The 16,039-nt window shown below is 35.5% G+C and overlaps 1 protein-coding gene across 1 annotated transcript in view; it reads right to left on the reverse strand.

Annotated features, from left to right (window-relative positions):
- Positions 1 to 5,435: 5,435 nt before the first annotated feature.
- Positions 5,436 to 16,039, reverse strand: part of CWC22 (CWC22 spliceosome associated protein homolog) — a 46,860-nt gene continuing 36,256 nt past the window's right edge. The window contains exons 15-20 of the mRNA XM_084892587.1: positions 14,448 to 14,525; positions 13,458 to 13,610; positions 11,138 to 11,265; positions 9,328 to 9,429; positions 9,017 to 9,237; positions 5,436 to 6,279 (exon numbers count right to left, since the gene is read on the reverse strand). Of these exons, the coding sequence (XP_084748713.1) occupies positions 5,693 to 6,279; positions 9,017 to 9,237; positions 9,328 to 9,429; positions 11,138 to 11,265; positions 13,458 to 13,610; positions 14,448 to 14,525 (1,269 nt within the window). The 3' untranslated portion in view covers positions 5,436 to 5,692. The remainder of the gene's footprint in view (positions 6,280 to 9,016; positions 9,238 to 9,327; positions 9,430 to 11,137; positions 11,266 to 13,457; positions 13,611 to 14,447; positions 14,526 to 16,039) is intronic.

A 16,039-nucleotide genomic window follows, 5' to 3' on the forward strand; every position in this document is an offset into this window, starting at 1 on the left:
GTTGTTAGAGAATTTACTTAGGCTTCAATATAATTTAATCACTAGTTGAATGATTAAATGATAATATCCTGAAGGGGAAAGCAAAATATATATTTTAAAGTCCTGTATTCGACTTACTATAGAATTATAGTTCACAAAATTATTTAAGCAAAACAATGATATAACATTTTTAAAAAATCTTATTGGAATTTGCTCCGTTTTTTTTGTTTTGTTTCGTTTTAATACATATAAAAATAAGCTATCATGTAATATGCTTACGGGTGAAATATGTTTCCTATTTTAAAAGTATAGCTTAGCTTGCAATTTTTAAGTGGCCTAAATCATCATCAGTATTCTTTTGGTTTCCAGCCTTATTTATTTAGGTATAATCATATACAGTGAAATACACAGATATTAAGTGTAAAGATCAATCAAATTTAACAAATGCATACATCTGTGTAACCCAAACACCTATATGGAAAACCTTTAAAGGTGGGGGTTAAATCTCTCCACTTTCCTGCCTTTTCCCCAGTCTTTCTAGTAGTGACTCAGTGAAGGTTTATGGAAAAGATTTGATGGGTGAGAGAAAATGGTGTATGGAGATCTTAGGGTTTGTGAATCATTCATTACCCAAACCTTTACTCAGCCTTTTAAAGATGTGCTAAAAGCTTAGTCATTTTCTTCTTAGCTGCTTTGGTGGCAGCTTCCCCTCCTCCAGCTGCCCTACCAAGGACAGAGCATCTGTAGGTCTTTCACTTTTTTAATTGTAATTCAAGAGGTTTTTATGCATCCTCAACTCTCTTCTGTGTCCATAGGGGGAAAACCCACTATGAATTTGCAAGTTATCCAGATTGTTGTTAAGGTAGATGTGATGCTTTCTTGTGACTATGTCCTACATCCCAACTGGACACAAAAGAGCCAGAGTAAGTGCTTAAATAACCTGAGACTCTAAAATCCTATACTATATTAAGTTCTTCAGATAAGTTCATTACTACTCTCCTGTCTCCAGGGAGGACTTTGATTATGTTAGCTTGGCTTTGATCTCAGGGGTCTTCAATCTTTTCTTCATGAAGTTACTTTCAATATAATAGAGATTTCATACACTGTCATAGAGATTATGTATAATGTAAGTGAACATTACCCTAAGCAAGTCCCTCAATTTGGAATCCAATTGCATATTACATTGTTATTACTTAGGATAATTGGCAAATAAAGTTGTAAGATAAAGGTACTAATATATGTACGTATACATTGTAACAAGATATCCCCCATAAAGTTAATAAACACATCTATCACCTCACATATTTGCCCTTTTCTTTTTTCTTTTTTTAAAAAAAATATATTTTATTGATTTTTTTACAGAGAGGAAGAGAGAGGGACAGAGTCAGAAACATCGATCAGCTGGGGATGTGCCCACAACCAAGGTACATGCCTTTGATTGGTATCGCACCTGGGACCCTTCAGTCTGCAAGCTAACGCTCTATCCACTGAGCCAAACCGGTTTCAGCTACCCTTTTCTTTTTGGAAGAACACTTATGTTCTTTTCTCTGAGCAAATTTCGATTATATAATACAGTGTTATCAAGTATAGCCCCCATGCTTAGATCTTCAGACTTTATTCATCTTGTAACTGCAAGTTTGTACCCTTTACCCAGCCTCCCCTATTCAACATAAAGCTCCATTTTTCTGTTGGGCACCCAGGAGTCCACTTGCTGACTCACAAGGAACTTGGATGTTCAACTGTCAACAATTTTCTAAGCAGATTTTACTCATTTATACTCCCACCACTTCTATTCATTTTTTCCTTTAACACAGTTATAAATATATTTTATCTTCATTTTGGTGCCTGGGTTTCAAGCTAATGCATTCTTGCCTTCTACTTTCTCTTACTCTAACATAAAATACTTACATTAGGATTCCAACTAGGTTGATATCATGTTTCCCCGAAAATAAGACATCCCCTGAAAATAAGACCTAGCGCAACTTTGGGAGAAAAAATTAATATAAGACACTGTCTTATTTTGGGGGAAACAGGGGTAGTAGTTGATCCTGCATTTAATATTTCATAAAACATGAAGAATCCCAAAGTATTCCAAACTACTCTGCCTAGCAATAAACTGATCTGTTTCCCCATTCATTAATCAAATGCTTATGGAGCACCCATAAGAGATTTTAGATTTGAACCTGGAGATACAAAGGCATGTAAACAATGGAACATAACATTGAACTTCTGACCTCCAAAAAGTATCTACAATAGGAAATGGCTCATCAGTAACTGTCTTCTCCTCTCTGGTGCCTCCCACGTCTCCAATCACTCTACCAGTACTTGCCTCCAGCCCAGGCTAGCAGTGAACCATGTCTCATTAACCGCAAACACAATTTCCCTCCTCTATTTCCCCTCTTTGGCTAACTATCCTTAAGAGTTTCATTTTCTCCTTTTATGGACAAAAATCATATTCAGGACAAGAGCAAAACTGTTTTCAAAACTTAAGAAATTATGGCAATATACATTTCACATTTTTTCCCTGTATTTCAAGGAAGAGTCTCTGCATGTTTTTGTGTATAATGGGATTTTCAGACTACATTTATTTTGTGTCAGACGATTAAAAATGTTCGCAGTGTTCTTACTGTTCAGTATTTCATATTGTAAATGATCAGGAGAATACATTAGTTGTTAAGGTAATGTGCTCAAGTATCTTCGTGGTTTTAAGAAGGTATTACCGCTCCCAAAATAGCTTCATTTAGTCCTTTTCTCTGGTAGTACGAAACCAGTTTTTGCTTGTGAACTGAACTGCTGCGTCTGTGCAACACAATTCAGACTCTGAGGAGAGTGCTTTAGGGAAACTGAGATTCTCTGTTATTTTTAAAATGGAGCATTAGCAATAAAATTAACCCCACTTAAAATGAACCTTATTTAAAATCACTAGAAAGAAAATTAACTTCATTTAAAATCACAGACTTAGATGTTCCCACAATTAAGAGCCACCAAAGGTCCTTTGTTGTATTGTTTTTCACAGGCCATTTCCATCTAGCATCTAAAGAAAGGACCAGGAGAACAAGTATGTAAGCGAAAGTACCTTAAGGTGTGATAGCTGTCCTCACCACCCACATGATTCCAGCCTGTCCATCCATGGGAATTACCCTGAATTAACATGGGTGTTTTTTGTCCAAGTGCCGCAAATCCAAATCAAGAAGCTTAAGGAGAACAGCGTCACTAAACTGAGAAGTCTAGCTTAAGCAAATTCAATTGCGGATCTCAAGTTTTAAGATTCTCCTCCAACTGGGCTGTTTCCTTTGGGCTGCACTGCCCCTCTCTACGGATAAGCTTTTCCACAGTAGGTGCTCCGGCTTCAGTGAACACCCTTCTTGGTCTGTGCGCCCTTCAACATGGCCCTGTGTCCCACGTTCTAGACTGAGAAACTACTGAGGAAGGGCCCTGAGTGGCCCAGATTAAGTCACATGCACAATCTGGAACGTGTTACTGGAGTTTCCTCTCTCCACAAGGCATCTGGTAGTGGTAACTAGTCCTTATCTTTATCTGCAAACATAAAATGCACAGATAGGACTAACTTCAAGAAACGTATGTTCTGACTGGAGACAGGCAATGCATGAAAAGGTGTTTAAGACTTAAAAAGAAACAAGTGGGTGGGTATAACGAAAGTTGTAGAGCAAATACCCAAGGCTGAGGGGACACAAGAGCAGGACCAGGAGAGCCAGGAAAACCATTGGCAGTGTTTCAGGAAGGGTTTGGAGGTGTGTATATAAGATGTGTACGTTAAGCAAACAGAGGTTTCCCAGAGGTCACCGTGGGCTATCTTCTAAATCATCACGGGCTATCTTCTAAATCATCACGGGCGTGAAAGTTGGCTTGGCTGAAGAAACATTCAGTGGAATAAACGGAAGGAGAGAATTTGAAAGATCAGAGTATCTGACTACCTTGGAAAAGGTGAGGATGGGGGGCGGGAGGGAAGCATCTGAGTTCTAAAGATGTTGATGAATGAAAGCATACAAGTACGAGGCAGTCACGAATTAGGAAAAAAAATACTTGAGTCAAGATGAAAACAGCACAAGAATTAAAGTCAAGAATGTGGCGCTTACAGGAGATTTCAGAGGTGGTACAGATAGATGGTAAAGTCACCGTAAAGGGGAGGACCGTGGGAGCAGGTGGCTAGGGATGTAGTAGACACAGAGAAACTTTAAAGGCAAGGAAGCCCAGAATCTGAAAAATGATGAGGAATGTATGCAAAATATGCAGAATGCCACTAACCTTTTAGAAATGCTAATCCTAAAAGGTAAACACTTGGGAATATGGGCAACATATTTGTTGTCTGCATTTTAGGAGGATTCGGGTGAGATTCTGCGTGACTGGCAGGCCGTGCACGCGAACACATCGTATTCCGTGCTGCAGGAACATGGCACGAAGGCAGATGTCCAGGTCTGCCCCCTCCCTCCCTTCACCGTGCCCACAGGAGTCACTTACACTCAAATGCTTCTGCTTCAAGGTACTTAGGTGTCTCGTTAAGTACTTTTGTTAAAAGTAAATAAAACAATGAGGAGCAAAAGATCCAAATAAGTAGAATGGGGGTGGGGGGGGAGGGGGGCAAAAGGATTGGAGGAGTAGAGGATATTTCTTCATTTACATGGACTTTATTTTTCCTTATACTCAAGCTTTTAAAAACAAAAATAGAAAACATTTTGAATCAGAGTATGCCTGAAAGCCAAACACTAAGATGGTGGCCCCACTATTTTTAAACCCAGACATGGGCTCAAATGGATTTTATGAACTTTTAAAGGGAACAATCACAAGTAATCTACTTAGTAAGTAGGGTCAAATGTCTGTCAACAAATCTAAAATTTCAGAGGCAATATTTTATTTCAAAAGTAATAAATAATATGATCACATAATAAATGGTGAATAACGATAGAAACTTAAAATTCTTATAAAAACTTGTAATATTTCACAATTAGGCTGTTCACATTTCTTATGACTTTGTTTTCCAATGATATATTAATGCAGATTAAAAATTAAAAACCATAATTAACCAACAGTGATATAAATTCAAGGCTGAGAAAAAGCACTAGTCACAAAATTTCAAGTAAACATTAATTTAGCAGTCCAGAAAGAAGAGCTGTTATCAATGCGAGGAGTCCTAATTATAAATAATATAGCCATGTATTTGTCTAAAGACTGATACAGACCTAACTTTGCAAAACACTTGTGCAAAAAAATTATATATACCTCCTTTGTTCAAGACACACTATAAAAACTTGAAATAAGTCCTCTATTTAATAAAAAAAAGGAGACTCCTCAAGAAGGTTCATAGCATCTCATCAACAATGCAGAAATGTTAAACTGAAATGGTTTATATATTTTGGTCAGTAAAAATTATAACAGTTCTATGACAACTGGAAATATTATCAGGAAAAAAATCTGTCTGAAAAAAATCACTGATTCAATAAGTGTTCAATCATTTTATTAACAAAATATATGCCAGAAATACATCCCTCTCTGGTGAAAACTTTTCAAATAATTTTATGTGGAGAGCCTTGAGATGTATCAATTATATAAACCATATTAAAATGAAAACATTTTTTAAAATGTACAATACAAACCAGTACTTTGTACAATTCTCTATAAAGTTCGATAATCAATGTAAAAAATAAATTGTTTCAACAGAATATAAGGCATGTTCAGTTTCAGTAATTTTGTAGGATTACTTTTTTTGCTTTGTTGGAGACCTTTCTCTCCGCCGGTCCCGATTTTTCTTTGATTCTCTGGATTGTTCAGAGGATCTGCTAGGTTTTTCCCGTCGCCTCTCGGCACCATTCTGATACCTATCTTCATCGCTTCTAGAGTCTGAGTGTTTTCTATTCTTTTCTCTTGACTTTGATCTGTCTTTTCTTCTAAAATTTTCACTGTCCTTATTTCGGTATCTATGCTCATTTTCAGAAAAAGAATTTCTTCTCTCTCCTCTCCTCTTTTTCAGATCACCATACTCATTTTCCAAATCTAGATGCATTTCGTGGTCTCTATCATTCATGACCCTGCTGTAACTATTTCGTTCAGAAGGAACGCCTCTGTCTGAAGTGTACTTTGTTATGGGATCTCTCCAATTTGGGTCCCTTGAATTTTTATCTCTGAGTTTTTCTGGTCTCCTTTCTCTTTCAGTCCGTGTTTCCTGGTGCCTTTGCTCTGATCTTCTTTCTTCTTGCTTCCTATCATTTATTTGTTGTTTCCTGGACAACTTATCTACTTCTTTGCTTCTGGTGTTCCCTTGTCCCTTCTTTCTTATAGCTTTAGCTGCACATGTAAAATGAAATATAGTTAGTTTAAACTTTAATCTTAATGTCATGATTTAATAATCACATTCATTAATATAATATAGGTTTACTAATTCTCAGATAAACTGGATGCATAGCTAACTTTATTGAATGAAAAGCCTAATGACAGAACATTTTACGAAATATTTGGAAGTATACAATATATCAGCATTAGTTACCAAAGTACTGTTTTGATCATTAGACTCAAAACAGTGATTAAGAACGTTACAGCAAATCTTGTAAAATCTTTTATGAAGTAACTAAAATAGTACATTTCCACTTAAAAATTTTATTCAAAAACAGAAATTCCAGCCCATGTGCATTATTGATACAAAATATGTCAGATCTGGTACATGATCAAAATACTAATGGATCACACACACCAGCAACATCACTTCCTAAAGGTGAGAGGGAGAGGGATTTGGGTTTGCCTGACAGCATGAACATATGTATTTCAAATAAAAACTTCTTCCCATAAAAACCAGCTTTGCTCTCAGTGCTGTTAGAGAAGCACCAGCTGCACCAGTAGGAGGAGCACCAGGAGGAGCCAGGGTAAGCTATATAACCCCAGGCTTCGTATGAGCCACTCTGGCTTGATTTCGAAAAAGGCCTTGAACAACTTACTTTACTGATGTAATCACCAATATAAATGTTAAATAATTATAATAAAATGACTTACCATTTTAAGCTATTAAACAAATTTAACTGCTTTATCTGTGTTACATAGTTTGGGTACATAAATCAAAGATGCTGAGATGACCACAGTTTCTGTTGCATTCATATGTGTACAGAAAGAAGAAAAAAGGGTAGATCACCTACCCTCATCGTACTCCACCTAAATCTCTGTTCCAACCTGTATTTCCTCGGCCAAATGCCGTCTTGACAGGTAGTCGGTTTGCCACTAAGGACTTGTTTCTCTGGTGCCTATCAAACAACCCAGCTGAGCTGCAGCTACCCAAGCAGAAGCCATCTGGCTCTGTGCGAAAGCATGTCCCTCTGACCCTGCTCTCGCTGCTCTCACTGCTCGGTTGACATTAAAACCTGTGCCATATAATAATGTGCAATCTCTTCTCTCTTTGGTAGCTGCTTTACCATCTTCCAATTTGGGGGCAGTTCATACTGCTTTTATGCTATTTAATATTTTATTATTAAAACTGGAAGCTCTCTACTGAAATTTATGATGAGGCAAATTAATTTTGAATCAGCAAGCTTCCTTATTGCAGAAATTCATGCTGTGTTATCATCTGTTCTCAAATATCATGAAATAACGAATTCTTTAGAATTAAAAGAGGTGAACGTTAAATGAACAATGTTTGCATATTTCAATTCAAGAAAACTTCCTGTGAGCAAATGGAATCTTGCCCTAATAATATAGTAAAACACCGAGAGTCCCACAATTCTGGCTGCCATGTAATATGTAAAATACTTTGAAGTGTAACAAGCCAGGGAATGAGAATAAAAAGACCAAACTTCCAACCTTCTAAGGCTGTAGGGAAAAGTGCTCCCTCTCTGAAATAGAGATAAAAATACTATTAGAGAAGAAAGCAGAGCTGACCCTGCAGAAAACAACACAGAACTTTTCAGAAAATAGCACATTTGAAAAAATTCTTTACTATAGCACTTCCAGTTCCAAGTAGAATGGAGAAGGCTATAGACCAGTTGAAGAACAACTAGAAATGCTGGATATAAATTTAAAATCTCTGCTTAAAGGAGGAAAAGATCTTGAACTTGAGATGCAATAAAGGAAGGCAGTGCCCTTCAAGAAAAGGGATAGGAGTATGTCCAAGGAACACAGGAGTCAACATGAAGAAACTCCTAATTGCCAAAGCTGAAATGATTTTAATAGCAAGTAAAATGAAGTATTGGACTTTAACTCACAGAAAACAATAAATATCCACGAGTCCACAGTGATAAAGTATAGTGTAAAATCATTAAGTAAATCGGGGAAAGGAACAACTCTTTCTTACAGAAGAAATTCAACTACTAAATGTAGAAAAGAGACAAATAGAAAAAGCATCATTTGGCAAACACCACAGTATTAAGTGTTCCAGACAAGATCCAAAGATGGATGTTTGTAAAACTGGAGAGTGAAAGTTAGAGATTTGCATAGCATCAAATTATCTCTCTGTAAGATCTAACTTACAGAGAAAAATATTTACATGAAGAAATTCAGCAGATATCACCTTAACCAAGTCATCAAAGTTAATGTCACCAATAAGATACACCAATATTATAAATTCCTCATTAAGATGCACTAAGAGCACATTATTTCTATGGTATTCTAGCCAAAAACGCACATTTTCTTTATATAGCTGTACACTTATGAGATAAGCACTAAAAGTGTGATACATGTCAATAACTACCATAAAGTGTCATTATTAAAAAAATTAAAATTTCTTGAAACATTAACATCAGGAAGACTCCTGTCAACTACATTAGACACTATGAATGGTATTTCAGTCACCATTCAAATAAATATTTACCAATAAAATACCTTCATTTCTATGAAAAGGCTTCCAAAAGGTAATCTGAGCACTATAAATGTTAAAATTTACTATAGGCGGCAACAATGGCCCATGATCATTTATATTAATTGTGGCTTTTCAACAACAGAACTCTAAGTTAAGTATAAAATGAAATTATTTACTTCTCTCATGTTAAACATCACCAGCAATACACTTGTTAGGAAAGAGCACGATGGATGGTGAGTTCAGTACCTGAGGCAGAGCTCTGACTGCTGGTGGACGAGGAGTCGCTGTCTTCGCTGGAGGACTCGGAACTGCTGTCACTGCTGTCCGACCCAGAAGCCGAGGAGTCGGACTCTGCCGAGGAGGATGCGGAGGAGGAAGAGGAGGGGGAGGAATTATCTGGCTCGATTTCTGGTTTCTGTGCAACAATGACCTTCGGTGTGTTTTTGAGATGCTCACGCAATTCATCCCTAATTAAAAACATAATGTTAGATTCTGCTTAGAAGGAAATTATGAGATAATTTTGTAATTGAAAATGAAATTCTAAAAATAATCCTTACGTTAAACCTCCAAGACCTATAGAAGTGAAAAAGTTGATGGCAAAACGAGTGTTTCTGGGATTATCTCGGGGTAATAACCCTTCAAAGAATGGCTGTAGGGTTCTAAAAAAGAAAAAAAAGAAAAATGAACAAAAAGAACAGATTGCTGAAAGATAAATTTCTTTACGTAAAAGCAAAATTCTCATACAGTCACTTTTCAGAGTTTCTACGTATTAAATTAGTAAATAAAATACAACCAAGTTAATGATTTATATAACTTATGAGGTTAGGCTACATGGTCTCTAATGAAATGAGTGAGGCCACTCATTAATTTACTAAACTTGATTTTCTGTAATTATACAACAAAGTTTTTTTTAAATATATATACCAACACAGAGAGTAGATATATATAACATACAAACATAATCTATGTTCATATGTAGATGTATATATGTGAATGTATAAACAGAACAGTAAAAAAATTCTTCATACATACACACACACATATGCGCATACATACTCATACATACACAGAACTGTGCAAGGCGATGGGAGAAGGGAAAAGTATCAACAAAAGGGAGAAATCATATTCAGTCAATGACTTATTGATAACACATCCTTATTATTTCTAGGAAGGGGAGCAGAAAATATTGAAAATATTATGTGGTTTTCACCAAAACCGGTTTGGCTCAGAGTCTGCAGACTGAAAGGTCCCAGGTTCGATTCCAGTCAAGGGCATGTACATTGGTTGTGGGCACATCCCCCGTAGAGGGTATGCAGGAGGCAGCTGGTCGATGTTTCTAGCTCTCTGTCCCTCTCCCTTCCTCTCTGTGGAAAATCAATAAAAAAAATATATTTAAAAAAATATATATTTAGTATGTGGTTTTGCACATGTGGTTTGAGTTCCACAGTGAGTGACTAACCAGCAGGGTCAAGAAAAACTGTTTCATAGAAAAAGGTGACAAATAAGAATGACTGAGAGTTTGCTGAACAGAAAAAGGGAGGAATTCCCAGCTCTGGAAATGGCGGTAATGAGACAGGAATGAGCTAGACCTGCTTTACTCTCGGGCAATGCTGGTGTGGTTGGAGCACAGCGCACTGCAATGGGCTTCACTAGGTAAGCTGGAAAGGAGGCAGGGACTGGGAAACAAGCATAACAGAGAGCACCAGAACCAGGACAGACCTGTGGTGTACACTGGAGAGGCAGGCTGAGGATAAGAAGACTGAGAGGAGTTAGGTAGAATGGGAAGAAGATGAGGAGCCACAGGGAGCACGTGCTCAGCTCTGTAAGTGAGGCTGAGAAGTGAAGGGACATAATGACTGAGGAAGACGAGTTGGCTTGGCAGTTACTAGATAATGAAAGGCTGACTTCAGGAGTGCGAATGTGAGCAGCAATGGGCAACCGGAACAAATAGCTGGAACAGAGATTACATAATAGTCCTGGGACAAGACCCTAGTGCAGTGTAATGATACATTACATATTCATCTGTATATATTCACAATTGTTGATAATAAAAAAAAATTAACTGTCATTCTAACGCTCAAAATTAGGGTAAAAACTCTAAATACTCATCATTAAAGAACTCCAATGAGTATACAGAAGTAATTTTCTGGGCTTTATCTAAATTAAAAAAGGCATTAATTCTGTGTTTTCTCTATTGAACTAAAAACTGCATATTGTGCTTGGCCACACAACATGAGACTCAGAGTGGTACCTAATGAAGTCCTAGGGGCATAACTCTTGCTTTACCAACCCAGGCTGGCACGTCACTGAAGTGAAGGAAAACCCTGGAGGACAGTAAGAATAAAATGTGCTTAATGATAAACTTACTCATCCTTTAATCTTGCATTAAGTTTAGGAAGACCCATGTATTCACACAGTTCTTGGAAAAATATTTTAACAAAAATCCTACTGGAGGACGTAGTGGTTTCTTCACTCAGCTTTATACATTCAAGAACCTGAAAATTAAATGAAAAAGACAATTTAACCCTTTGCACTCCGAACCATTCTGGACATTGGCTACCAGCTACTCTCGACACTACTTTGTGGCGGAAACATGCATTTACAGACCCTCGTATTATTTAGTATAATTTTGGAACCAAGTAACGTATTATAATGATATTGGACTTATATGAATTGGGTGACATCAAGGAATGTATATTTGCAAAAAAAACAATATTTTATTGTTTATAATTTTGTACAGTATGATAAGTTTCTAATTGTTATTACTAACTGACAAGATGATATTTACCAAAATAGCTTTCACCAAACAATTTATTCACTAAGAAAAGAATCACTTTTCCGATTTTCTCACTCGTTAGATCTATGTGCACTGCTCAAAGCTTCAAACCAAAATGAGCTCAGCTTTGAAAATCTTTTCCTCCAGATGTAGACTTGTTTATTTGTAATTATATATCTCACTATACAGTGCGCGCTATGTTCGAAAACCGACCTTTCTTCTACAAACTCCCCTTATCGCTCTTTTCAAGTGGCCTTGCGAAGTGCTCGGACCGTCGTGAGCACGCATCTCACGTTCTCGTCCGACACAAAACCAGCTGACATTTCTTGTATATATCTTAGTAATTTTATGATATTTTGATTTAATTTCTTGTGCCATTTCAAGATAAAACTTCAGGGAAACATGCATGTCTCAAAAAGTTGCGTTGAAATAACTCAATTCCCCGTAATCACTAATAAACTGCAATGTCCCCTGAGAGGGGACATCCGAGTGATATGCTAGAATTCCGATGTCCCCTGAGAGGGGACAGCGGAGTGCAAAGGGTTAATTTTGTTCAAAAGATTAAGACAAAGTGACCAATATTCATACTCAAAGTTTCTCTTAAAATGATTTAGTTTCATCTTCAATCAGAATTATCTCTGAATATTTTCTCTAGTGGGGATATATACAATTTCTTGGCAAAGATTAAGACAACTTCTCTGTGCTAATTTTTTGAATGCTAAAAAGCTACAGAAATAGAGTTCATTCTCTTTCTTGAGTCTGTGCTTTTTAGAGCAGGAATATATTATCTTGAGTGTATAATGGTGCAGCAAAGATTATTAACTCCTAAGCCTCATCAAAATGTGTGTACATGAAGTTTTGAGGAAAAATACCATAGAGTGTGTTAGGCTATAGTTTTGTTCAGCACTTGTAATATGTGACAAAGGTAAACACAGGAAGATTGATGGCTTATCCTGAATAGTTAAGACTGAAGCTTAAAAACTGAAACTCATGTAGAGATGTTTTACAACAAACAAAAATAAAAGCAACCTCCAGTTAGTTGAGTTATATGTTCTAGAAGCCCTGGTGCTTCAATTGTAAAATTTTAATTTCATTTTCTCAAAGAGGGAAAAATAAGTTTAAAAAAATTACGATTTGGCTCCTACGCTAACTTACAAAATGCCTTATTAATGTAGCTAGGTATACTTAGTACTTAAAATATTATAAAAATCTACCCAATGTTTATAAGCTCAATGATATTGCTTCATTCTTCCATTAGATTCTGGTAGTCAATAATGTGATCCTCTCCTTTCTTTCCTCCAGGATGCAATTTCTTTCTATTGTTGGCTGAATGAACAGCAGTTATACAATAAATGCCAGCTTAATGGATGCATTTCAAATTGTAATCAAGTGTACACTGTCTCATTAAGATACCTTTCCTGGTTCTAACTCTGATTATAAGAACTCCTCCCCAACGCTGACCTAAATTCACTGTCTGCTAAAAAGAACATGTCTTATTAGGACAAATATTTTTCTCATGTCCCCCAGGAAACAAGCAATAACTCAGCAATGCATTACTACCAAACCTGGGTGCATATTAATAGCAGTGTGTACACATGAATGTGTACAAAGATAAAAATCTATAATCATTTCTATGAAAATACAGCTATCCCTATTCAAAAGCACTGATATGTCTGAACTTTTAATATCATCCAGAATGGTTACATTCATATATTTTTGCATTTAGCTTTTTGATTTCATGTTATATGAACGTAATCTCAAAGATAGCTGTTATAATAAAAGCTTGCTACACATTTCATTTTAAAGAACATTTCCTACATAGAAAAAGTATGGCTATATTATACGTAATACACATTTGAGAATGACAGGAGATCAGGAAGGAAGTAAAAACACTGAGCCCCATCTACTTACACTCCATGGAAGTGAATCAGTGTATAGAAGATGAGCAAACATCTTAGCAACATTTCTCAACTTGTTTGTTTCCAAGCGATGAATGGTATCATACTGTTCTTTGAATATACTTTCAAAGGATTCCATGTACTCTTTTTTTAGCATGCAAAATCGCTATTAATTTAAAAAAATTGAGAATCAATACCATGATGAGCATATTAAATCTTTCTAAATGTACTGAATCAAAAATAAATATTTTGTACATCTTTTTGTGCTATATGATAAGATGTTCAAACAAGAAGTTAATATATATTATCCTTATCTATCTGGAAATTATATGCTACAAAATTATACACAGCATAACTTGACAAATTATACAAAATTATACAAATCATAGATGCATACATTTGTATACGATATAAATATATTTCTCTGTAGGTAGAGTTTGGATTAAAAAAATTATTTTAGCTCATGTTCTATTTGTTCTGCCTATGAACATGCATCTGACTTCAGAAGCTGCTTTCAGACTTTGAAAAAACAGCATTTAATTTTCTTCTTTGAGAAATTTTTATAAAACATGTAGAATTTCCCAAAGTTCAAAGGAAGAGTGATATGCAATGGTAAAGGATTAAAAAAATGAAAGGGGAGAGGCTGGGTGCAGAGAGTGGAAAACCTGGATAAGGGAAGACCAATTTACTTTCAGCAAAGACATGTTATATTAGATCTGACCATAAAGCAGACACTTTAATTCACAATATTCTTTTTTTAATTAAATGTATTGGGGTGACACTGGATCATAAAACCATACAGGTTTCAGGTGTGCAATTCAATAAAATATCATTCGCACAGTGCACTATATGCTCATCGCACTAAGCAAAGTCTCTTTCCATCTCCATTTTCCTCTCCTTTACCACCTTCACCTATCTCTATCCTCCTTTCCCTTAAGACACTGTTGTTTTAAGAATAGCTTTAGTGATTCCATTAAATTCCAATAAGAAAATTAGAACTCACCCCAGCTAATAAGCCAAAAAATTTCTCATATGTTCTTTGTTGAGCACAGCAATCAAGTATCATGTTGCAGAGTTCTTTCTATTTGGAAAACAAATAAAAACACACAATTAATTCATGTTCTATGATAACTTATCAATATAACAGAGACAGCTAAAATGTTAAGTAAGATTTTAAAAACACAAAATTCTAAAACTTTGTGAATTTTAGCAATTAAGACTAAAAAAACTAATCTATGCTTAGAGTAGTTTCTTTTAAAGCTTTCATTCTGGCAGACAGTTTCCATATATCATTCATGCTAATTAGACTGCTTATAAAATTCTAAATTTATATAAGTGTGAATCACTTTAACAGAACTTAGTATGTGTCCTGCTGGCATGGCGGAGTGGTTGAGCATTGACCTATGAACCAGGAGGTCACAGTTTGATTCCCAGTCGGGGCACATGCCCAGGTTGTGGGCTCAAGTCCCAGTGTGGGGCATGCAGGAGGCTGCCAATCAGTGATTCTCTCTCATCATTGATGTTTCTATCTCCCTCTCCTCCCTTCCTCTCTTAAATAAAAACTATATATTTTTTAAAGAGAACCTAGTACGTATATGAAACAGACAAATAAAAAAATATCGAATAAACTGTATTCTAAAAAGATTCCATACAGAATTCTTTTAAATATAGGTCACCAATATATGACATCTCACTAATACATCTGACAGTTAAGCTATATACCTTTCAAAGTTTTAAATTCCATTATTAGGAAATATATTTAGTTTAGTATGGAAAATGAGTCTTTACAAAAGCGTAAATAGGCAAAGGTTTCAATATTTACTTAAATGACACACTGGTTGATAAAGAAAAAAAATATATTTAAAAGAACAAATAAGAAGATCTCTATGGGTGAATTTTCTAGCCTCAAAACAAATGTTATACATACAGATCTACCTACAGCTTAATCTATACAAATAGATGGAATCATTTTATAACTACTAGAATAATATATTGTCCAATCAGCTATTTATATGCCTTGAAAACTCCTCTGTGAAAATTCTGTTAAGCTAAATAAAAATCCAAGAATAAATCCAGGATCAGGAAATATCATTCTAAATTATTTATAATTAACAAATATTATTTATTAATTCCTGAAATAATCCTAATGAAATATGTATTGATTATAGCAATTTTATAGATGAAGACTCTCGGGCAACATGTACAAAACAATGGAGACAAAATTAAAAAAGGCATAAATTCATTTTCTGACCACTGCTGTAGAACTGACTCATTTTTTTCTACAAAACACTTCTCATTGGAAAGTTTAAATTTATACTTTTCAAACACAGTAACTGCAATATATTTACTTCCTATAAATCAAAAGCAAGCTTATAAAATATAATATATAACCTTTTCAGTACATTTTTACTTTTACTTAATTTATCTTTATATTTTCAATGAGCAATTTTGACATTTTGTCATATTTAATAGCATGAGCTGCAACCTAAGTAGATATTGTAAACATTTTTAAAATTAGACCAATATGTACTTATTACATATATTTATGTACAAGGGAGAGGAAGGGGATCCCGGAGAAGCACAGAATGCATTCTA

This window comes from Pipistrellus hanaki (assembly GCF_964339955.1).
Source record: "Pipistrellus hanaki genome assembly, chromosome: 8".
Lineage (NCBI taxonomy): Eukaryota > Metazoa > Chordata > Mammalia > Chiroptera > Vespertilionidae > Pipistrellus > Pipistrellus hanaki.